Source organism: Labeo rohita, chromosome 16 (assembly GCF_022985175.1).
Source record: "Labeo rohita strain BAU-BD-2019 chromosome 16, IGBB_LRoh.1.0, whole genome shotgun sequence".
NCBI classification, from domain to species: domain Eukaryota; kingdom Metazoa; phylum Chordata; class Actinopteri; order Cypriniformes; family Cyprinidae; genus Labeo; species Labeo rohita.
In genome coordinates this window covers 28,943,115-28,967,200 of record NC_066884.1, presented here as the reverse complement: position 1 = coordinate 28,967,200, position 24,086 = coordinate 28,943,115, and the positions used below count along the sequence as shown (strand labels likewise).

Here is a 24,086-nt window from a genome sequence, read left to right as displayed (position 1 = left end):
TCCCTATACTAGTGTTATAAGTGTTACCCAAAGATATGTAACGGAGGCAGGGTATTTAACAAATAACATTATTTTTAACATTTCAGTGAAATGAAATGTTTTTTTTTTCCCCCACAATTTTTGTGTTGTGTATTTTCTGGTAATAAAATAAACATGCAGAACATAGATTCGTATTTAAATAATCTTTTTGCAGTTTAATATTCACAGACACTAGTCTATATCACAATTTGATTTACGTGTACTGACCTGTTTTTTTATTTATTCATCAAAAATATGACACATTCTGTGAAATTCCGCATTATACAGTAAATTCCTTTTTTATGACTGGATTCTGTGATTCTGTCAGCGTTTTCAGCATGACAGAAACTGTAGTGCCCTACTAATGTAGCAAAAGAGTATGATATGCTCATTGTGAGAGTAAAAGATGGGGACATTGTTTATTTACTTCATAGGATTGCGTTTCACCAACTAGTTGACAACGTAGCGTTAAATCACCATTCAACACACTCAAACCACCACCAAACTGCCGTCTGTTGGACTGCAGAAAGATGTGACCAATGTAATAAGCATGACTGATATGTTAGTTAGTCACTGGACCATGGTGGGTTAACATTATGCTATATTGAATTATATTGAAAATGAAAATTTAAGGGGTCACTGTTTATAAAAGTTATGTATTTGTGTCATGAAGATGTCTGAACAAGAAACCTCCTTACTGAGCAGGGTTACCATGTTTTCACAACAAAACCTGTCCAATTGCTACTATAAATTAGCCCAAAACTAGCCCAACCGCGTTTCGAGGGGGGTCCAAACGCGGTTGAAAAAAGTCACGGAGCATTAGTCAATGGACATTTCAAGTCAGAACTGCGGTGACGGTTACAAAACCAACATCACATAAAATGTACCATATGTATGCCATTTTTTCGAAAAAAAAAAAAAAAAGGAACACTTATTTAGCACCACTAAGTGGACATTTCACATCAAATACATCAGGGAACGTACATGGCGGTACATATTTCGCCCCTTGCGAAAAAGTTCCCACAGGTACGTTTTTATCATTAGATCAGGTTGACTAATGCACAGAATGACAGCCAGTTTGGAATGTCGAAAACACAGACAAGAGTGAAATAAAAAAAAATGAAAACTGCCAGTACTGTTGTACTCTAACTCAATGCCACTCAAGAGGACAAACTTGGCCAACTCGAGGACTGGAACTAACGTTTGCATACATTACATAACAACGTCATGCACTGTAAGAGATTTGGTTAAAATCATGTTAGCCACAGTCCCTCCCCAACCCAGAGCTGGGCCTCAGTTTAAACTATTTTTAGCTAATATGAAAGAGCTGCATGACAGCTCATAAGATCCAGGGCATCAAAAACAGGGCTCATAATAAATCAGTATCAAACACACTCTGTGAACTGTAAAACTCCTGTGATCTATAATCTGATCACTATACTGTACACTGAAAGACGGCTATCAAAAACAGCATTTATAATGTCTGAAGGGTGAACGACTTCAAATAAAACAGGAAAGAATATTAAAATCAATCATAAATAAGTACAAAGAAACATTTATAGCACTGGACATTTTGGAACATATTTGCATATCTATGTAAAATAATTTTCCAGGGAGGCTAAAACGTGATCTGTACATTGCTGACCGCAGCCATTTTACTATTCCAACACAGAGGTTAAGAGTCTGGCAGGAAGCAAGGCCGACTGCAAATCTGTCTGTTAAAAACTGAAAGTTTTACATGTGGCCAAATGGTGATGACCCCAGTGTTCAATCAAACTCAAGGACAGATAATGACAACGGAACTGATCTAACAAACTTATCAGCTGCTCCTATAAACACTAGGGAGTTTATTAGTGAGTGACAGAAGACTCAGCCAATGACAAGGAATGTAGGATGGTTGCCTGGCAATGTGATCAAGTGTTGTGACTGGATCATAAACACAGCTGTCACATAAGAACAACTGTACCAAATTACATCTCAAGTATCACAAGTCTGATTCTCTTCTTATATGAACGTCTCATGTATATGTGAAAATTAAGATATGTGACCCTGGACCACAAAACCAGTCATAAGTAGCACAGGTATAGTTGTAGCAATAACCAACAATACACAATGGGTCTTTTTTTATGCCAAAAATCATTAGGATATTAAGTAAAGATCATGTTCCACGAAGACATTTTGTAAATTTCTTACCATAAATGTATCAAAACTTAATTTTTGATTAGTAATATGCATTGCCACAAACTTCATTTGCATAACTTTAAAAGCAATTTTCTCAATTAGATTAGATTCAATTAAAATTAGATTTTTTATTTATTAATTATTATTATTATACTTTTTTTTTTTTGCACCCTCAGATTCCAGATTTTCTAATAGTCATATCTTGGCCTATCCCAACAAACCATTCATCAACGGAAAGCTTATTTGTGACCCTGGACCACAAAACCAGTCATAACGGTCAATTTTTTTTTTTTTAAATTGAGATTTAATTTATCATCTGAAAGCTGAATAAATAAGCTTTCCATTGATGTCTGGTTTGTTAGGATATGACAATATTTGGTCGGAAAATCTGGAATCTGAGGGTGCAAAAAAATCTAAATATTAAGAAAATCGCCTTGAAAATGGTCCAAATGAAGTACTTAGCAATGCATATTACTAACTAACAATTAAGTTTGTGATATATTTACTGTAAGAAATTGACAAAATGTCTACATGGAACATGATCTTGATAATCAATCATTTTGACCCATACTATGTATTTTTGGCTATAAATAAAATGAATATAAAATATATAAAAATAAATATAAATTATAAGTATAGTAAATAAATATAAATATATTAATAATAAATATAAGACTGGTTTTGTGGTCCAGGGTCACATACATTATTAATGTAAAAATTAAATATGGCTAATACATGCATGTAAGATAAAATACTTTCTAAAACAGTTACATAAGGACTATAGTATGTAACATTGTGGGATGTAGAAAAAATATGTTGTCAGTTAGTCAAAACTTAAGCATAAAACACATTTTATTTAGTTATTTATATATTACATATTTATATAGTTCTTCACATACTGTTTTTATACTTGATTCTAGGTTTATTAAAACTAGTCATAGAGCAAATGTTCAACCAACACATTCTCGTGTTAAAACATTGTTAAAAGTATGTATGAATGACAATTATGAGAGTGCATGCATATGTGTTTATTTTTATGTCAGGGCATGTGTGAGATTTTTGCTGTTACTATTTTGAGAAAAATATGGTCAGAGGAAGACAGCTTCATTATGAGTGACAAAGAAAATGAGGGAGTAAAAACACTGAATGAAAGAGATAAAAGTATAGGAACAATATGAGAGTGAGTGCTTACGGAAGTATTTGAGGGTCTCCTCGATCTGTTCAGTGGTCAGGTCGAGGTTAATGTCGGGTGAGATGAGAGGGGTGTGGAGCCAGTCGTCGTGGTCATAGCCGTATATTGTGTCAGCTCTCAACTTATAATGAGGCAACTGCTCCTCGAGCAAACTGATGATTTCCACCTCAGGAAGATCAGTGCTGTTACACACATCTGACAAGGAAAGAGAGGAAGCAAAGAGAATGGTGAGAAAAATCACATTGGGCATGCACAGACATTTGCCTATTACTAAACACACTACTAAAAATAACCCAGGCACAACCATGTTTTTGTATCACAATGGTCTTTGAAATGATTAGATGTGCATTTGCAACAAAACCATTAAAATTAAATAAAAACAGATGGCACAAGGATGATTTTTAATAAAAAAAAAAAAAAATAAAAATAAAGTGTTATACAAAAAAACTTATGGTTGTAATAACTGTATAATAACAGTGTAACAATATAGTAACAATGTACTATCACTACAAAGGTGAAGTCAAAGACACATTTAGAACCAAACTAAGTACTTATATATGAAAATGCATCAAGTGTGAATTTAGGCTGACCTCTAGCGGTCTGATGAAGAACTACACAACTACACTACAACACAGGTGAAACTTTTTAAAACAGAGTTTATCAATGAGCACGCAAATTATAATCCAGAGCAATAGACATAAAATGTTTTTGGAATGACAAAACAAACAGGTTGTGGAAAAATACTGAGGTTCAACATTCAACCTAATTATCAAGTAGCCACTGTCTTACCAGAATATGTTTATCTGCCCATCCTCCCTTCAGACAACATGCTGTTGTTCAACACAGCAGCCGTTCCTTTGTCAGACAAACAGCCCTTATTCCAAACCACCACCACAATTATAACAACTCTCTTCTGTATAGTAATGACTATGTAGCTTCCAAGCAGAATTGTAGAACTAAAATGTGTGGCAAATTAGAGACTCAACCACCATGTGTGATGGAATCCGCATGCTTGTGTTTAACTAAGCACAGGGGTTTAACCTCTAGAATGGGACTGGCCTTGCAACAATGCAACACCCATTACAGCTGTAATGCCAAAGAGGTGAACCACTGATGGTCAGCAGAGAAAGAGAGCGAGAGAGCGAGAAAGAGAGAGAGCGTGAGTGAGAGAGTGAGAGAGAGAGAGAAAGAGAGTGTCTTTGAGTACACTAATGTCATGTGGCAGAGTGCTGGCTCCTGAATCAAGGATAAAAGTAGTGTCCACCTTTATACAAGGTCACCAAGTTTGTGCCACAGATATAGTCCAATAATGTCTGTCTGCATAATTTTTAAGCTGCTGTTTGTAATTTACTAAGTTAAAATACCAGTTTAAAGCAAATAAACGTATTTCATAATTGGCCACAAAATGTCAGAAAGTAGAAAGTTAGTTGACAGTCCTGTATTTGAGTGCTTCATACAGGTAAAGGTTGCCTTAACAGATTTTGACTCATATATTGCTAATTTTCTAAACAGTTATAGCCGAAAAACATCATACACTGAATGATCGGATCACACACTACCAGACTTAGAAGTCATTTTGAACACAACAAATTCACGCAGAAACACAGAAGATGGCTCAAAATATCAAACATGTTGTGATATCCGCCGAATGGATGGAAACATAGTCTGTGACTGTCATGAGATTTTCAATGAAGTCTGTTAACTCAAATCTGCAGACTGAGTTTCAGCAACTAGAAACTTCTCCAGACTGTAAATTGGGGAAAAAATCTATGGAAAATCATGTTTATTTCAGCTGTAGGTTCACAGTTGAGTTATACACAAAAATGACTATAACATTCTACAACCAAACTTACACTCTTGAACTTTCAGGATTCATAATCACTTTCATCGAACCCCATCTCTGTAAACAGAAAAGCCTTGGACAAGTTTCAGTGTTCCAGTTGTTGTGATCTTTGATATTTACTTTCGTCACTGACACTACAGTTCAAGGTGATATTTACAGGTATTGCGCAAACAGAAACAGGGAAAGATTTTGGGATGTGAATGAGATAGTTTGAGATTCACACTTATATAATACATAACTGTCAATTCAGTTGAATGCAGCCAACTGTAATTATTTTGAGCATTATTTAAAAAAAAATAAATAAAATAAAATAAAATTTATGGTAAAAAAATGTCAGCTGTGGTTTCCAAAATTTTACTGTAAAAAACATGATAGCAACGTTTTAGGTTTTACAGTATTAATTTAAATTTACATTTAAATACTGTAATTTCTTTAACTGATATACTGTTAATGTACCAACCTATTAAAATTCTGAAATCTGTTTTGTACCTTTGTAATACATATATAGAAGGTGCACAGTGTCATTCACACAAACACTAAACACCACTATGGTAACACGTATAAAACTTAAATAATGCAATAAGCATTAATTTAACAACATCAGATGTAACATTCATCCCTAATGTACAAAACTGATAAGAAAAAGCTAAGAAACAGTTATTTAAAACAAAAAAACAAAAAAACAAAACAAAAATCACATTTTAAAAATGTAACACAGAAAATTCTGGGAATTCTGGGAATGTCAATTTACAGTTATTCACTGTAAATTTTACATTCTTTTTACATTCTTTTATGTTTCTTTTATTATGTACAGAAAGCACTCCCTTTCTCTCACTCTCTCTCCCTTACAAACACACATACTGTACATAGATGGCTCAAAATATCAAACATGTTGTGACATCCGCCAACTGGATGGAAACAGTCTGAAATTGAGTCTGTGACTGTCATTAGATTTTCAATAAAGTCTGTCAACTCAAATCTGCTGATTGGCTCTGACTTGAAGCAACTAACTACTCCAGACTGTAAATTGGGAAAAAATTAGGGAAAAGTTATGTTTATTCTAGCTTTAGGTTCACACACAGTTGAGTTATATACAAAAGTGGACAGCAACAACATCAGATGTAACATACAACCCTAATGTACAAAACTGATAAGAAAAAACTAAGAAGAAACAACAACAACAACAACAAAAAAACATAACATTTAAAAAATGCAGGGAATTCTGGGAATATCAATTTACGGTTGTTTACTGTAAATTTTGCATTCTTTTTCCACTTCTGAAAATGGTATACTACTGTAAAATTACATGCAATGTCCAATGCAGTTTTTCTCTGCATATAGTAGGGAATCTTACTGTTAACCACTTAACAGATTTTTACTGTAGCATTTTTACTGTTAAATTCACAGTCATTTTTTACAGTGTAGTCCAACAGTTAAACAGTGCCTGCTTACTAGGTCTGGGTATCGAGTTCGATACTTTTTAGGCACTGACCGAAATGCCTCGATACCATTGAGTATCGAAAACCTCTTGTTGTTCGGTAACAAACTTCGATACCTAAGGGGTTAATCTCGACAACGTCAGTGTGCCAATAAGCCTGCAGCACTAGTGTGTTCGACTAGAAGCAGCGCCGCGCAGATTGGCGGTTTTCACACTGAAACGCGGTGTAAGCAGCCTTCAGAGCGTAGCGGCAAAAGTTAAACTAATCTGAATTTTGAGCGCTGTTTGCACGCCAGTGGTGCGCTCCGCTGCGCGTGCGCTTTGGTCGACGCAGCAACAAACTGTCCTGAAAGCATACGAAGCAGTCTGCTCTCTATAGCACTCTTGATCCTGCGCAGAGCCACAACAAAGTCGAACACACCTGCTACTTTAAACCGGTTACACTCAGAGATGTGGCTCACACGTGAGGCTCTAGCGTGAAAGCATTACAACCCCCTTATATGTAAGGCTACGTTTACATGCGTTTTTGTTTAAAAAATTAAAACAATCCTCATCCATACTGGCATTTCATAAAAGGTATCTGTCCATACTACACGACCGAAAGTGTGCGTTATCATCTTTCACGAACACTGTAGCATGATGCGACATAAGACAATAAATAAGATTTATATTCTGCTTTTACTCAAAACTCATTTTAAACCACCAGCGAGTGTTTGTAATAACTTCCGTTTGCCGTCGAATGTGTGTTTTGGCCATGTAATGCTGTTGAAATATGTTATGTCCTCTGAGTCAGAACAGCAATTACAGAGGAGAGAAGGCATATAACGTTACACATACCGGCAGACAGTGCTGGAAGGTGTTAGTGATTGTCAGTAAATTAGTGTAAAATGAATAGAAATTATGATTCTGTCTGAGGTGTGCATTTTAAAACGAACATGCAATAGTGTGAATGTAGCCTAACAGATGTGTAAACTGAAAACTTTTTGAGCTTTATTAAAATTATTTTCACTGATTTATTGAGTTGGATGCATTTTGTTCCTTTGTCCTTTGATTTTATAAAATTGGTATCGTTCAGGAACCGGTATCGAAGTCAAGGTATCGGTATCGGCATCGATAATGAAAAATTTTCAAAGTACAAGCCATGAACCAGACCAACCAACATTAGTCTTTGATTTTTAACCTGACTGCATATTAAAACCAATAATATCATAACAAAGCACTACAAATCCCTTAAAAAAAGCAAATTAGTAAGAAACTAATCCTACACACAAGAGTGTTTTAAGGACAAAACGCTAAAGAATGTGATAAATCAGCATCTGAACAATGTCTAGAGGTGTGGTAACTGTAGTATAAGCAGAATAATAGACTCCGATCATCTGAATTATCAGAAAATAGCGCACACACAAGATGAAACGGCCACTCCGATTTGTGTCATGGCCACATTGCTACCTCAGATGTGCATTATATTCTAATAATTCAACAGCTCATTGTCAATTATTTCTTACATACTCCAATAAATAAAAATAGTTAATAGGAATAAAATTGTATTCCGTCATTTTTAATGCTTTGTGGGACCAAACTATGGTACAGTAAGGCTGATGATACACAGGGCAGCTTTTTGAGCAATGTTGACGTCAAAGGGAAATCAGGTGAGACACAGGGCCCACAGCTGATTTAAATTGTCTAGAAAAGCGGCCAAGCAACATTGCTCAAAAAAAGTTGTCTGGCAAAACTGCTCAAAAATTTGTCAGCCTAACAGTGACTTCTCTGTTTGGTGGATCTCACTTGAGGATTGTGGGTAGTGTAGTTTTTCATCAAAAGTTTACTAATTATACACGATAGTGCCACTGTACATGATGCAATGGTAAGTCTTCCTTACAATGTATTGGTAAATGGTTATATGCCATAATAATTTTAAAAACTAATATGATTTAACTTCCCTAATAGTCTTGTATGGCTCAGGCACTCTTCTCTACTCTACTCTACACTACTCTGCACTGGAAAGCATGAGGCCCCTGAGAGGGTAACTAACCCTGTACTATAAAGAATGACGTTAACACATATCAGGCACATAAACAGACCAAGAAATCACATCATTACAAGTTAGATAAAAACGTTTTTTTTTTTTTTTTTTTTTTTTTTTTTCAGGCAGATGAAAAAAAAATTACCTTATGTTGATTCTTTTATACAGAGGTATGAGGTGAAGGTTTTGTTCTGTTAAAATCTAACTAAAGAGCAATATTTGTTTATCTTGAGCCAACTGGTAAAAAATCTGAGAGCATGTCAAAACAAAACCTGTCAGACTTTGCTAAAATGAGGTGTAATGCAAAAAAACAGTAGTGCACACACACTCACAGACACACTGGGTTTTATGGGGATTTTCCATAGACATAATGTTTTTTATACAGTGCAAACTGTGTATTCTATCCCCCAAACCTAACCCTTACAGACAACTTATACACAGTCTATATAATGGTCTCTTCTTTTGAGGTCAGGGGACAGAAGTGTGTTGAAATACAGTGTCTGTCTGCTCTGGAAAGCGACTGCATGTGTGACTGATTATTTCAGGCTTGTATTTTACAACACTAGCAACCAAATCATGCTGCCCTTCCAGTCTCCTTCACCATTAAAGACTCTGTTCCACTCATTAGCATTAGCAGAAGAACGATTACAGATGCCTGATGAAATACACCAGAAAGTAACAGAACTGTGTATTCTGCACTATATTCTGTGTATTTTGTTAATGCATTATTAACTAATTTTGAATTACTCTGCAATTTGAAGGAAACAATACTTAAACCAGTTACCTGATGCATGCATACTGTACAATGGGGTCCAGTTTGTAAATTATAAATTTTATTGGAATAAAATACATATATATTTAAATAATATGTAAATATTTAAATATAAAGTATATCAAAATAATTACCGTAAAAAGCAGAATTTTATATAGTGCCAACTACTACAAAATTGTCAAGTAAATTCCTTCAAATGCTTGTATTAGCTCAAAACATACATAGTTTTAAGCCATTTTGTCATTTTTTAAAGTAGTAAAGGTTTTCATTTACATTTTAATTCACTGCCTTTTAAATCCTACTATATGTGTGCATGTATCAAATCTTTAAAATGAAAATAAAAATAAAACTACACTGAGTGTCTAAAAAATATACAAAGAATTTTACAAAAAATGACTGAAACTTTGTAATCCAAGTTAAAATTACTCATGAATCAAAAACTCCAACATGACTTTTGTTACAAGGTAGTACAACTTACGAACTCACAATTAAATGAACCCTAAATACACACAACTTAGCCTAAACCCTGAAACACAGAAGGTCGTTGATATAAAATCTCTGCTTACAGCTGTACAGTCGGACACTGCTGATAAAAACTCTGATAGTGAGCGAAAGTTCAGTGAGGGTGAAGAACAGCAGTACTCACTCATGGTGCTGCAGGCATGGGCTCTCTGTTCACTCGCCCGAACTTACATTTTCCACTTCTTCAGGATCAGACACGGCGTCGACAGAATGAGTAGTTAAGGGAGGAAGAGAGGGAGAGTGAAAAGACGAGGGAGGAGGCAGTGAGCAAACGCGGACACAGCCCAGCCATGTCAGGCATGCCGATGACACCAGTCACATGGCCCCTCACTAAACATAGACTGAATTTCTCTCAGGCCAGTCAGCTTCAGTGCTCATTGTTCCTGTCCTCCTGATCCGGGATCAGTTTTTTCCTTTTTATTAAAAAACATATGTGACTTACTGTACTTCATGCAAAACGGGCTGCAGATCAGGGGCTTTTGGGGGCGTGTGTTAGGCAGGAAGTTAGACAGCCTCGGGGGAACTGGCTCAGAGATAAGGCTAGTAATTTAACAGCTGTTGACTGTGTCAGTGAGTGTAAGAGGGAAAGACAGCAACACAACTATCTCAATAATGGTACATATGTACATGGCTTGAATGTACACAGTATTTTATTGTAATAAAAAAAACAAAACAAAATACACTACCAGTCAAACGTTGAACAGTAAGATTTTTAATGTTTTTCTAAAGAATTCTCTTCTGCTCACCAAGACTGTATTTATTTGATCTAAAATACAGCAAAAGCAGTAATATTGTGAAATATTTTTACCATTTAAAATAACTGCTTTCTATTTGAATATATTTTAAAATGCAATTTATTCCTGTTATCAAAGCTTAATATTCATTCAAAGCATCATTACTTCAGTCTTCAGTGTCACATGATCCTTCAGAAACCAGGATGCTTTCATTTGATCAAAAGTGATGATAAATACATTTATAATGTTACTAAAGATTTCTATTTCAGATAAATGCTGTTCTTCTGAACGTTATATTCGTCAAATAAATAAATAAATAAATAAATAAATAATAATATGTTTTTTTTTAGCAGCAAATCAGAATATTAGAATGATTTCTGAAGGATCATGTGACTGGAGTAATGATGCTAAAAATTCAGCTTTAAAACCACAGGAATAAATTACATTTTAAAATATATTCAAATAGAAAACAGTTATTTTAAATAGTAAAAATGTTTTAAAATTGTACTCTTTTTGCTGTACTTTAGATCAAATAAATGTAGGCTTGGTGAACACAAGAGACTTCTTTAAAAAAAAAAACATAAAAAACATTAAAATCTTACTGTTCAAAAACTTTTGACTGAGTGAAAACTTTTGATATATATATTATTAAATGCTCAAATAATATGCAAGTAATATAAACACATATTTAAACAACACGTGTTTAATAAATAAATACACAAATATACCTAAAATTGCACAAAGAATCACATAGGAAATGACTGAAAAATTCTGAACCAGGGCAAAATTACTCAAAGCATAAAATGCAAGGTTTAATAAAATAAAATAAAACAAAACAAAACAAATCAAAACAAAATAAAATAAAATAAAAAAGGCAGTACAACGCAGTTTCTTGCTCCTTAAAGAGCAAGAAACTCTAATGCTGTAATGACAAACAACTTGGCCTTAACCATGAAGCACAGAAGGTCATCTACAATTATTATAATAATTATTAATATTAAACCATTTATAAATACTATTTCTTTTCACACAAATTGTTATGCTGACAATATAATAGTAAAAGCAAGACAGATATACAGTAGTGAACATTTAAAGTGGATCAAAACCTTTCATCAAAACAATACCCGCTCTTCTTTTGAGACAACTTTGATTAACTCTTCTGATCCACTTCAAAAGTTTACTACTGTATATATATATATATATATATATATATATATATATATATATAGTATTTTCCTTATAAATATAAAGAAATGCATGCAGTTCATGCAATTAAACTGTTCTGCAGCAGTCTTATAGCAATAACTTTCACTAACTAGAACTTCTCTCCCTCCCTGTCTCTCTCTGCTCAAGCAGAAGTCAAACAGAGAATGTCAAGGTGGTTTAATGTCACAGGCTGCTACTTTAGTTAGAACTGAAGTTCAGAACGAGGTGAAACTTTTGGCCACAAGCTGTAGACTACTCTTGAACAGCTGAAAACACGCATACAACAAACCTTACACTAGATACTTCTACAGTCAAGGTACAGTTTTTAGTAGACACTCTTATCCAGAGTGATTTCAAAAGCACTTTAGCTTCGCATGTGACCATGACATGGCCGACAGATGGTAAGCACACAGTTCTGAAAATTACCTGATAGAGAACACTATTTAAGCAAAATAAATTACCTTATTGCCTAGACACCTATAAGTACCTAAGTACCGACAGCATTTTACAAGCTAATAAGTTAAAACAGGACAGTTGAAAGTGTATGGTTATTTTCCTAAAGTACTGGTTTAATAAATCCTAATGCATTCTCTATTTATTTGAGGACAAAAGCTTTTCATGACTCAGCAATAAGTACATGAGAAGACATGTGGGAAACGCCAACGTGCGGCGCAACACACGGACAGATGACTGCCATAAGGAGATGAATGGGAATCTTTGGGAAGGAGCCAATCAGATGGCAGACGACAGCTGCTGAATTTAAGTGTAACACCATCTCACAGTAAATCTCTAATACATTTTGAAGATTTGCTAATAAAATTGCAGTCATGGCACAATAGTACTTGCTCTCAACAAATGAGCTATTAGTACACAGGGAACAACGTTCAGATTTGTCCTGGGTCATACCTCAATCCCATTCCCACACTTTTTTGTAAGCTTAAAAAGCAGAAATAACCAATATGATATATTGCGCTTCCCTATAATATTTGCACAGCCTTGGCAAACCACACAAACAGTGGTACATTACTATGGCAACGACAGACAAACAGTATCTTTGTTTTGGGAATTCTGATACAATCTTTTCTGTGAGTCAGAACAGGCAGCATGACATCATGACATCAGCAACTGTATTTGACTATACAACTGCATTAACCTTCAAACATGCACATGTACTTGACCTTGAATGAGTGTTGACTTGACCCAGTTAAACATGTAAACAAATTAAAACGAACATGAAAATGTGGTCAGGGTCAGAATAACTGGTGTCTGACATGTTAAGTGTTTCATTGCAACACTAATGATAGTGTTACTAGAGCGAAGTACAGACCGCTTGACAGGTTCATTTAATATTGCAACATCTCACAGTTGTACATCATGTGACACAAACAACATAAATGACATTCACATAAGACTTTAAAACACTGTGCAGTGATTTTTGCAATTATGATTAGGCTGAAAAACAAACAAACAAAAAAATACAATATCCTTTTAACAAGGTAACATCATCCTCCAGGAAGTGACATATTTGTGTGTGTAGAAATAAATATATATGAATATTACTTAATATATGATGTAATATGATGTACAGTTCAAAAGTTTACATACACCTTTCAGAATCATTAAAAAATGTTATTTTACCAAAACAAGAGGGATCATACAAAATGCATGTTATTGTTTATTTAGTACTGACCTGAATAAGATAATTCACATAAAATATGTTTACATATAGTCAACAAGAGAAAATAATAGCTGAATTTATAAAATGTACCGGTTCAAAAGTTTACATCTCCTTGAGTCCCTTGTTTGTCCTGAACAGGTAAACTGCCTGCAGTTCTTTAGAAAAAAATCCTTCAGATCCCACAAATATTTTGGTTTTCCAGCATTTTGTGTATTTGAACCCTTTCCAACAATGACTGTGTGATTTTGAGATCCATCTTTTCACACTGAGGTCTATTACAGAAGTTTTAAACTGACTTATGCTCCAAAAGGAAACACGAGGAAACACGATGCTTTGAATTCAAAATCAGGGCATATTTAACTTATTTTATCTTCTGGGAAACATATAACTATCTTCTGTAGCCTCTGACAGGCAGTAGTAAATGAAAAAATATGATATTTAGGCAAAGAATGAAAATGTACACATCTCCATTCTGTTCAAAAGATTTTACCCCGGCTCTTAATGCATGGTTTTTCTGTTTGGAGCATCAGTGAGCGTTTGAACCTTCTGTAATAGTTGCATATGTGTCAAAATCATGCAGTCGATGTCGTTAAGGGTTAAAATACACAAAAATACAAGAAAACCAAACAATTTGTGGGACCTGAAGGATTTTTCTGGAGAACAGCAGGGCGTTTAACTGTCCAGGACAAACAGGGGGCTCATGAACAACTATCACTAAACAAAAAAACCAAACAAACAAACAAACAAACAAAACACAGCTGTGGATCATTCAGGTAACAACACAGTATCAAGAATCAAGAGGATGTAAACTTTTGAACCGGGTCATTTTTATAAATTCAGCTCTTGTGGACTATATGTAAGCATTTTTTATGTGGAATATCTTATTCAGTACTAAATAAACAATAACATGCATTTTGTATTTTCCCTCTTATTTTGGTAAAATAAGTAACATTTTTAATAATTCTGAAAGGGGGATGTAAACTTTTGACCTCAACTGTAAATAAATAAAACACTAAAAGCTACAAGCAATAACATTTCTAAAAAAGTGTGACATTTAACGACAATACAAGTATATTGTTTTTAAATATTACAGAGCTCAAAAGTTACATCTACAGTATGCTTCATTTTATGTGGAGGACCTTGGCAAACTGTCTGAACCAAACAAACACAAAACATGTCACCATTTACTCAATTTGACCTTCAGTAGTTAGTAGTCTGAACTATTTAGCTAAGAGATAAAATACAAGGCTGCTCTTTAGACAAGTGTGGCTGCTGTATCTCACACAGTTACTAAATAAAGCAAGTAACCAAAGGTTACAGTGCTCACTGTCTGAGAACTGCTGTAAAAATGTGTGAAAATGTGACTTCAACGGTCATTACCATTTTCCCTGCACATCCACTAGATGGCAGTGTGCCTTGATATTCTGTTCAGCCAGTTTACAGAAAAGTAGGTTAGGTGTCCTAAAGCTTTTCATATGCTAATGTGCTGCCTGTAGCACTACAACACTCTAACCGTCATATCTTATCACAAACGAAAGCAAAACACTGAAAACACAATGCCGCCTGGAGGGTGAGGTGATTATCACACTCATTCATTGTCTGCCATGTCCTTGAATGAAGGAAGGGCTGGCCACAAAATCCAAACCACACCAAACTTCCACATTTCCTCAAAGCAATGTATTATCAAGCTGGCTGAAGTCATTATTACTTAGCTTATAAAACTAAAACCATAAAAAAATTCATTAACTAAAATAAAATAAAGCATAAAAACTCCAATTGTATTTTCTCCCTCAACTTCAAAAATCATTTCAAAATCATCCTACGTCGCTGCAGAAGTTCCGACCCAGTCTTTGCAAAGTGAACATGCAAAGAAGATCAAACACTTGTAACAAAAAAGGTAAAACAGCGATGTAGGATGATTTCGAAGTTGAAGGACCCTTCTTTTTCGGCTGGGATCGTTTATAACCACATTTGGGATTGTTTAAAGCCGCATTTAAACTACATTTTGGAAGTTCAAAATCGAGATATCTCTGTATCTCACATGTGGGTGAGATCTTTTGACCTGGGCCACCATGCAACCGACTAACAATCACCTGAACACCCTAATGACTGGAATACAACACAGCACCTTTATCACAGATTTAAGCAGTGCATTCCAGCTTTAAAGAATTAGTTTACTTCCAGAACAAAAATTTACAGATAATTTACTCGCCGCCTTTGTCATCTAAGATGTTCATGTCTTTCTTTCTTCAGTCGTAAATAAATTATGTTTTTTCAGGAAAACATTTCAGGAATGTTCTTCATATAGTGGACTTCTATGGTGCCCACGAGTTTGAACTTACAAATTGCAGCATCAAAGGGCTCCAAACGATTCCAACCGAGGTAGAAGGGTCTTATCTAGTGAAACGGTTGGTTATTTTCTAAAAAAAAATTTAAATTTATACACTTTTTAACCACAAATGCTCATATTGTCTAGCTCTGTGATGTGCATGTGTACTCCAGTTCAGTACAGTTAGGGTATGTAGAAAAACTCACATCTCATTTTCTCCTCTAACTTCAAAATCGCCCTTCATCGTTGCAGAAGTACCGACTTAGTGTTTATAGAGTGAACGTGCAAAGAAGGTCAAATGCCCTTTACAAAAAAAAAAGTAAAACAGCGATGTAGGACTACTCTGAACATATTAAATACCCAGACCAATCCCAGTAGCCACACCCTGTCAATCACCCACAACAACTTAACATTTTTATCAGAAAATGTAATCTATTCTATTTCTGAAATCTGTTTACGTGAATGATTACAGTGGTAAAACAATGTGAGAGTTTAAAATCTTGGCAAACAGTACATTTTAGAAGGCAGTGCGTAGGAAGCTTCTCACTGTTTCATTAAAGACTATGTGTCAGGAGCAGGAACAAATGGCAGCCTAGTATTTCCACTATGCAAATTCAGTCAACCGACAGTCTGTGATAACAGCAGAGGAAATCTCAGGAAGGCCCTGAATGAATTATACCATAGTTAGTGATTAAAACTCAAGTATTCACCTTAGATAAAACCAACCTATCACACCTAATTCATTTAATGCATGAAAGAATCTCAAATGCCAGGGATCTCAGTCACCATTAAGGATGCATATTAAAATTCATATCGATAAGATCATTCTTTAAATGAATGTTTAATTCTTCTAAAGGTACTTTCACAAAACATGACTGAACTGTGGAATCAACTAAAACAGCATTTGGACAAATAAGACTTCAACCCTTCATAAAACAGTAAACACTGACAAACTGTTGTGATTAAAAAACGTAAGTGATCCGAGGTCTCTTTCCCACCCTCTCCTTCTCTCTGGGGACATTATAAATGAAGGAAGTGACCAAAAACAGTCATCTCCAGTCTAAATTCTCATCACACATAATTATAATAGGGTTACACAACTACAAACCCTTAAAGACGAGCAGAGAAAATACATGAGAGCCTCTTTGTCAAGGCCTCACAAAATGTGTCTCCAGGAGGCGACAAGAAAAACTACGAGAGCCTAAAGCCGGTGCCAAAAATTCAGTTACACTTGCCAATTACGTTAATTTGGTGTAAGGCATTTATCTCACTCCAGTGAATGGAGTGAAAGCAGTTGGATGTGCAGTCCTGCGCAAATGCACTGTTGTATTATTGCCCATATATCAACAGCATAACACACACACATACATTACTGCACAGATGGACCGAGATGCTTTTACCTGATGAAAATGTACTGCTACAATGAAAATAAGGAGTACTGAACAGTCCAGATGTACATGCTAGTCATGAACGTTGACTCATGGCAAGGACTTTAAATGCTTAGCGAACCAGATTAGATTAGGCCATCAGTGTAGACCGTTAAAAACCTTTCTAACTCAGCTCAGACACAACAAAGTTTTGTATGCAAGTTTTTAAGTATTGATTATTATATCTAAAAATAAACAGCGACAGAATATAAGAGTTTGGACTTGTTGAGATAGATTCCTCTTTCGAGGGTGTATGACGTCATTGGCAGGCGACGCAATGACATGGTCCGTTACGCTAGTTAAAATTGCTTACACTAGTTAAAAATACATTTTTTTGCCTTTAAATGCCTCTGGCCATTGCTTTCACGCACTCATTTGGCAAGAATGCTCAGTACTTGGTATGTTACTGCAAAAAAAAAAAAAAGCTGGTGTTGTGACGTTTTTACGTCAGTATCGACAAAGTGGAGCCAGAACGGTCTGCATACCATCACTGAACTCTAAATGCTAGACCTGCGCACCTCTACTGTACAGCACTGGAACAAAGAGCCACAATCCCAGCCAGACAACAGCTATTTTTAACAGTCCAAGTGGAAAACTTCTGACTCTGAGAGAGAGTTAGTGGATCGGGTCTTTCCAAACATATGACCAAGGAGAAAAAGAGTTTGTGTCAGTCTTGAGAGAAATAATTTAGGAGTTTTTTACTGCTGACCCAAACCAGTTAAATGTGTCACATAATAATACTAATCAAGATGTCAACAACGGAATCCAGCACCAGTCCTAAAGAAACATGACACTAACGACAGCACAGCTCAGGCATCAGCGCTGGCTCAGAATCACGCAGCACAGATAATAAACGTTATGACTCTTGAAGTGGCCTAGTTTCATAAATAATTGCGGTCTGTGTATGTGTGTGTGTCTGTGTGTAGGGTGACCGTACAGCATTACTCATGCTGAAAAACCGAGGGGAGTTACTGTAGGAGTCACTCCGTCTTTCAGAAAGGTTACTTTTCAGTAAGAAAACATTTAAATTTCTCACTTCTTCCAAAAGTGATGCACATACAGTGCCTTGCAAAAGTATTCATACCCCTTCATTTTTTTTTCTCACGTTTTGTTTAGCCTATGTTGCAGCCTTATGTTAAACTGCTTTAAATTACTTTTTCTTTCCCACATAAATTTACACTCCATACAGCATAATGACAAAGCAAAAGATAGATTTGTGACAACACTGCAAATTTATTTAAAAAAAAATAAATAAAACGTGAAATGTAAAAGGTACATTGCATATGTATTCATACCCTTAACTATCTGTCAATTATCTGCTATTCTTCGCCTTACCTCTTCACCTCTCAAGCTCCGTCAGCTTGGATGGTGGCTGGCAGACATTTTCAGGTTTCTCCAGAAAAATCTGATTGCGTTCAAGCCAAGAACATTCACAAGAGTTGTCTATAAGCCACTCAGCTGTGCGCTTAGGGTATTTGTACTGTGGGAAGATTAACCTTCTGCCCAGTCTGAAGTTCTGAATGCTCTGGACTGGATTTTCATTAAGGCTATCCAAATATTTTGGTGCATTGACCTTTCCTTCTTCTCTGACGAGTCCCTCAGTCCCTGCTGCTGAAAAACAGCCCCACAGCATGAGACTGCTACCAGCACACTTTACTTTCGGGATGGTACTCTACAGGTGATGAGCAGTGCTTGGTTTCCTTCAAACATGATGCTTGGAATTGAGGCTCATCAGACCAGACAATCTTGTTTATCACAGTCTTAGAGTCCTTTAGGTGTTTTTTTGCAAATTCCAGGTGGGTTTTCATGTGTCTTCACTGAGAAGAGGATTGAGTTTGGCCACACCACCATAAAGCCCAGATTAGTGGAGTGTTGCAGTGATGTTTGTCTTTCTGTAAGTTTCTTCCATCTACATATATGATCATGGAGCTCAACTAGAGTGATCATCAGCTTCTCGGTCACCAACCAAGCCCCTTCTCCATCAATTGCTCAGTTTGGCCAGGAGGCCAGCTCTAGGAAGAGTCCTATTTGTTATGGATAATCGAGGCTACTTGCTTCTGTGAACCTTCAATGCAGCAAAATTTTTTCCGAACTCTTCCCCAGCTTTGTGCCTTGACGCAAGCCTGTTTCTGAGCTCTACAGGAAGTAATTTTGACCTCAGGGCTTGATTTTTTCTCTGATATGCATTTTCAGCTGTTAGACCTTTTCTGAGAGGTGTGTGCCTTGCCAAATCATTCTCATTCAAATGAATTTGCAACATCTATAAGCAATATGAGTGCTTCTGAGCTAAATTTCAAGTGTCCCAGAAAAGGGTATGAATACTTATGCAATGGAATCATTTCAGTTTTTTTTTTATTTCTAATGAATTTAAAAAGTTGTTACGAACCTGTTTTGTACTTTGCCACTGTGGTGTATGGAGTGTAGATTGATGTGGAAAAAAAGTAAAGCAGTTTAACATAATGCAGCAACATAACAAAATATGAAAAAAGAAGGGGTATGAATACTTTCGCAAGGCACATTACATGGACTATGAAACACAAACACAATGTTTTTTATGTGTGTAAATATGTGTGTCCCTGCCGCTAAAAACCAGCCCCCCACAGCACGGAAGAATGGTTTACTCCATAAACAGGCCAAAAAGTGAAATGATGTTGAAACATTTGGTCCCTCACCAAATACAGTAATTGCTGGTAGCCACTGACTTTCATAATATTTCTTTCCATACTATGGAAGTCAATGGCTACCAAAACTGTTTGGTTACAAACATACTTCAGGATATCTTTTTTTGTGCTCAACAGAAAAAAGAAACTCATACAGAAAACCATGCCATTCCATAGCATTGACCTAATGCATTTCAAAAGTCCCAAACTTTGCACATTTTTACCTGTGATGGTTTCTGCATCTCTGCAAATCCTGGCAGCATCATTGGCAGTGGCTTCACTTACATACTGCTCCTCCTGGTCGTCTGGAGCAGTGGTGGGTGAGTTCCACAGGTGCTGGCAGTGAGGATGAGGGCTCCAGGGGGAGAGCGGGACGGGCAGGGCTGAGGCTGTGGCAGTGGGGGGCGATGCCGCGGTGTCCAGCTTGACTGCTTTTCACGGGTCAACCCCAGGAGCCATAGGGCAGTGCCCAGACAGAGCAGTCCAATGGGCCGTCTGGCAGATTAATGTTAACTCTATGTCAGCAAATCAAGAGCATCTCTGATAAGAACGGATCTGGAGAGAAAGAGGAAGGTAAGAGATGTAACGCCAATTACATTTTTTTGTCATTACATGTAAACATTTGTTGAAATTTGCATAAACATAAACCACAGATTCTCAGTAAAACCTTCAAATCAATACAACAATTCATTTAACTAAGAAAGAATGAAACCAGACTGCTTTCAGCTCTCACTTCCATTTAATCAGTCTTGTGATTTAGTGCTGTACTGGGATCAGCAGTTAACCCCAAACCAACAAAGTGCCAGACAAAGCCATTAGGACTGCCATGTCTGCCAGAGCTGTTTGTTACAGCAATCAATCCCAGCCCTGGTCAACCAAGGCCATAACACAGCAGAATTCACTGTCAAAGCAGTGGAGTGCTAACAAAGACTGCTGCTGATAAGGTTACAACTAACCTTACTAAATGGATATGCTAGAGAAACATGTGTGTAATAAACATAAAAGCATGATGCAGTTTGTTGATGTATCCCTGAATGGTCTAGAATGTTCAGGCACACAATCCTGGTGTTAAAGCCAACACACACATAAACAAACTAGCTGGTTTTATAAGCTGGCAGTGACTGTTTATATCTACAAATCCATCCACAGGAATTGCATTGATCATGCATTACTAGACATTCACCCACCTAAAAATGCTTGAACGTTATAGATAAGCGTTATGACCCAAATAGCACACAATTTTCTACTTAAGAATTTTATTTAAGTGTTTTAACAAGACAAACCAGACATTTCTGCTTTAAAACTATAATAAACACCTTGCCTCTTAGACTTTAATCGTAAGTGCATTAAGGTAATTATGGCATAATTACTGCGTCGTGTAGATTAAGTTAGAACTTGTTTTAGTTAAAGGGACAGCTGACCTCAAAATAAAAGTTCATTCATCATTTACTTACCCTTATATCCTTTTAAACCTGTACGACTACTTCTCTGGAACATTAAAAGAAGCTATTTTGAGGAAAAATAAAAAGGTCTCTGTTTCTTGGATACAAATGGAAGTCTACGGTGACAAAAGTGTTATCTGGTTATCAAGATTCTGCAGAATATCTTTAGGGTTACTCAGAAGAAAACATTATACAGCAACAACATGAGCGTGTAAATGATGACAGAATTTTCTTTTTTGGGTGAACTATTCTTTTAAAGGTTACCACACTTTCATCTTTGGTTTCTGAAAACTAAAAAACTAAAAACTAGAAAACTAAAATACATATCTTCATATGTTTAAAAATGGGTCTAGCAAATTTAAAACAAACAGATCCACTAGTTTTACAAAAAAAAAAAAAAAAAGTGGAACTGCAATAACATTTCTCTTTAGGCTAGACTAGAAAAATTAAAATGTGACTCATAGATTTTGATTTCTGGCAGTGAACACACCCATGAGAGCAGATTTTTCCATACAGAAAGCACTTGTGTCCATTCTTAGTCCTTTTTCTTTATCCCAGCCAATTATGAACTCATATGTAATACAATGCCATGAGGAACATGACCATGACGGGAGTGTTCGCTCAAGCTTACCATCTGACAGAACCACAATTGAAACTATCCCTTCCTAATGATTCTCAACAGTGCATCATCCTGTGGAAATTCTCCTGGCTTTTCCAATCTAATGCATCATTTTGACTTTTTGTGAGGGATGCCTAATTCAGACAAGCATTCTAAATGCAAACTGAGTCCTTTTAAGGTTTTGTAAATCAACAGTATGACTTTTGATGAGGTGGTGAAACTTGGTGCAAAGGTCAAGTACATTATAAACACGTTAATGAATGAATGAGGACAGTTTGTACTCTGAATATCTAAAAAGTGGCAGTAAAACCTTGGGCCGCATGTTTTCACTTGCTCCAAATAGCATCACGCTATTCAGCGTAACAAGCTGAGAATAGAGGGAAAACAGGTAGTTTTGAATAGATTCTGGCTTCCATTCCAGTTTTCACTTACAAAAACCATATGAATTTAGTAATATATTAATGCTGAACAGGCTACATTCTGTGTTAACCTAAAGTGTGCACAGAACGCAGTTCTTTTCCATAATGTATTCCACTTAAACTGCCAAAAGCACACAAGATTCATTTAAACACAGTCTGTTAAGTCTTAAGTGAGCATAAACAGTTGGGACAAAACTGGATGCATGCCAGTAGACCAATTTGGAGTAGACGTCACAGTTAAGTCACGTGCAGCTGCACACACATTGTGGTGGCAGAAAAACACTGGTAACAAGTGGAGGAAAATGGATAAAATCCATGGAATAAAGGAAAGAAAAATATTGTTGTGCTTTTGGACATCAGAATCGGAATCCAAATCATTTTAACTATCATCAAAGACGCCATTTGAAGCTAAATGCAGATGTTTAAACGGTTTAGACAAATCTTACGAGTGAGGTCGTACAAATTTGTACGAATTAGCCACCTCGTAAAAATACATACAAATTTGCAGTTCATACGGGACATATTATATTAGCCCTACAGTTACAGCATGAATTACTATTTAAACCTGTAACTGTTTATATAACATTTACCTATGTTATCTCGCAATTCTGACTTTTTTCCTCGCAAGGAATTATTATTATTATTATTATTTTGATCTCAGGGCTTTTGCTCCGATATGCATTTTCTGCTGTTAGACTTTTTCTGGGAGGTGTGTGTCTTTCCAAATCATACTCATTCAAATGAATTTGCCACAGTTTAACTCCACTCAAAGTGTTGTAACATCTACAAGCAATATGAGTGCTCCTGAGCTAAATTTCAAGTGTCCCTGAAAAGGGTATGAATACTTATGCAATGGAATCATTTACGTTTTTTTTTTATTTCTAATAAATTTGCAAAGTTGTTATGAACCTGTTTTGTCCTTTGTCATTATGGTGTATGGAGTGTAGACTGATGTGGAAAAAACTAATTAAAGCAGTTTAACATAAGGCTGCAATATAACAAAACGTGACAATTTATATAACATTTACCTATCTTATCTCACAATTCCGACTTTTTTCTCGCAAATGCAAGTTTATGCCTTCTAGTTCAGACTTTATAACTCGCTTTAACTCAACAATTGTGAGTTTGTCAACTCTGAGGGGAAAAAAAGCCAGAAGTGTGGGACAAGTGAGGGAAAAGAGAGAATAATAGGTTGATTTTTCTTATCAGAATTGTCAGATATAATCTTGGAATTGTGAGAATAGGTCAGAATTTTGAAATTTAAACTAAAATGTACCCTTTCTTTCATTATTCTTTCATTACATGGCTTCCCATGGACTGCTGCGTGAAAACTGTCATTTTTTGCCATCAGATCCAGCTCTGAAAAAAAAAACAAAAAAAAAAGTCATCACTGTTTTCAAACACCGAATTGGTCTATTGGATCTCTGCATTAGGTCTTAATGTGACAGCAAGCAAAAAAACTGGCTGCCGTCTATGCTGTTAATGTGACTCAAAAAAAAAAAAAAGTTAATAAATAAAAAATAATAATAATTCACTGCTCTTGGCTGAGGAATTATTGTAGCTTCAATAAGAATCAATGTATA

General features: G+C 35.8%; 1 protein-coding gene across 3 annotated transcripts in view; it reads right to left on the bottom strand.

Moving 5' to 3' along the window:
- trak1a (trafficking protein, kinesin binding 1a) overlaps window positions 1-20,448 on the bottom strand; it is a 54,357-nt gene extending 33,909 nt beyond the window's left edge. Inside the window, exons 1-2 of one of the 3 annotated variants that reach the window (XM_051131073.1) lie at window positions 20,248-20,448; window positions 3,392-3,586 (exon numbers count right to left, since the gene is read on the bottom strand). Coding sequence is in view for 2 of the 3 variants with exons in the window: in XM_051131069.1 (XP_050987026.1) it covers window positions 3,392-3,586; window positions 10,114-10,117 (199 nt within the window). In the remaining variant the exon portion in view is untranslated. Of the gene's footprint in view, window positions 1-3,391; window positions 3,587-10,113; window positions 10,382-20,247 lie in introns of those variants that run through there. The other 2 variants (XM_051131069.1, XM_051131074.1) reach the window with 2 other exon arrangements.
- Window positions 20,449-24,086: the final 3,638 nt, after the last annotated feature.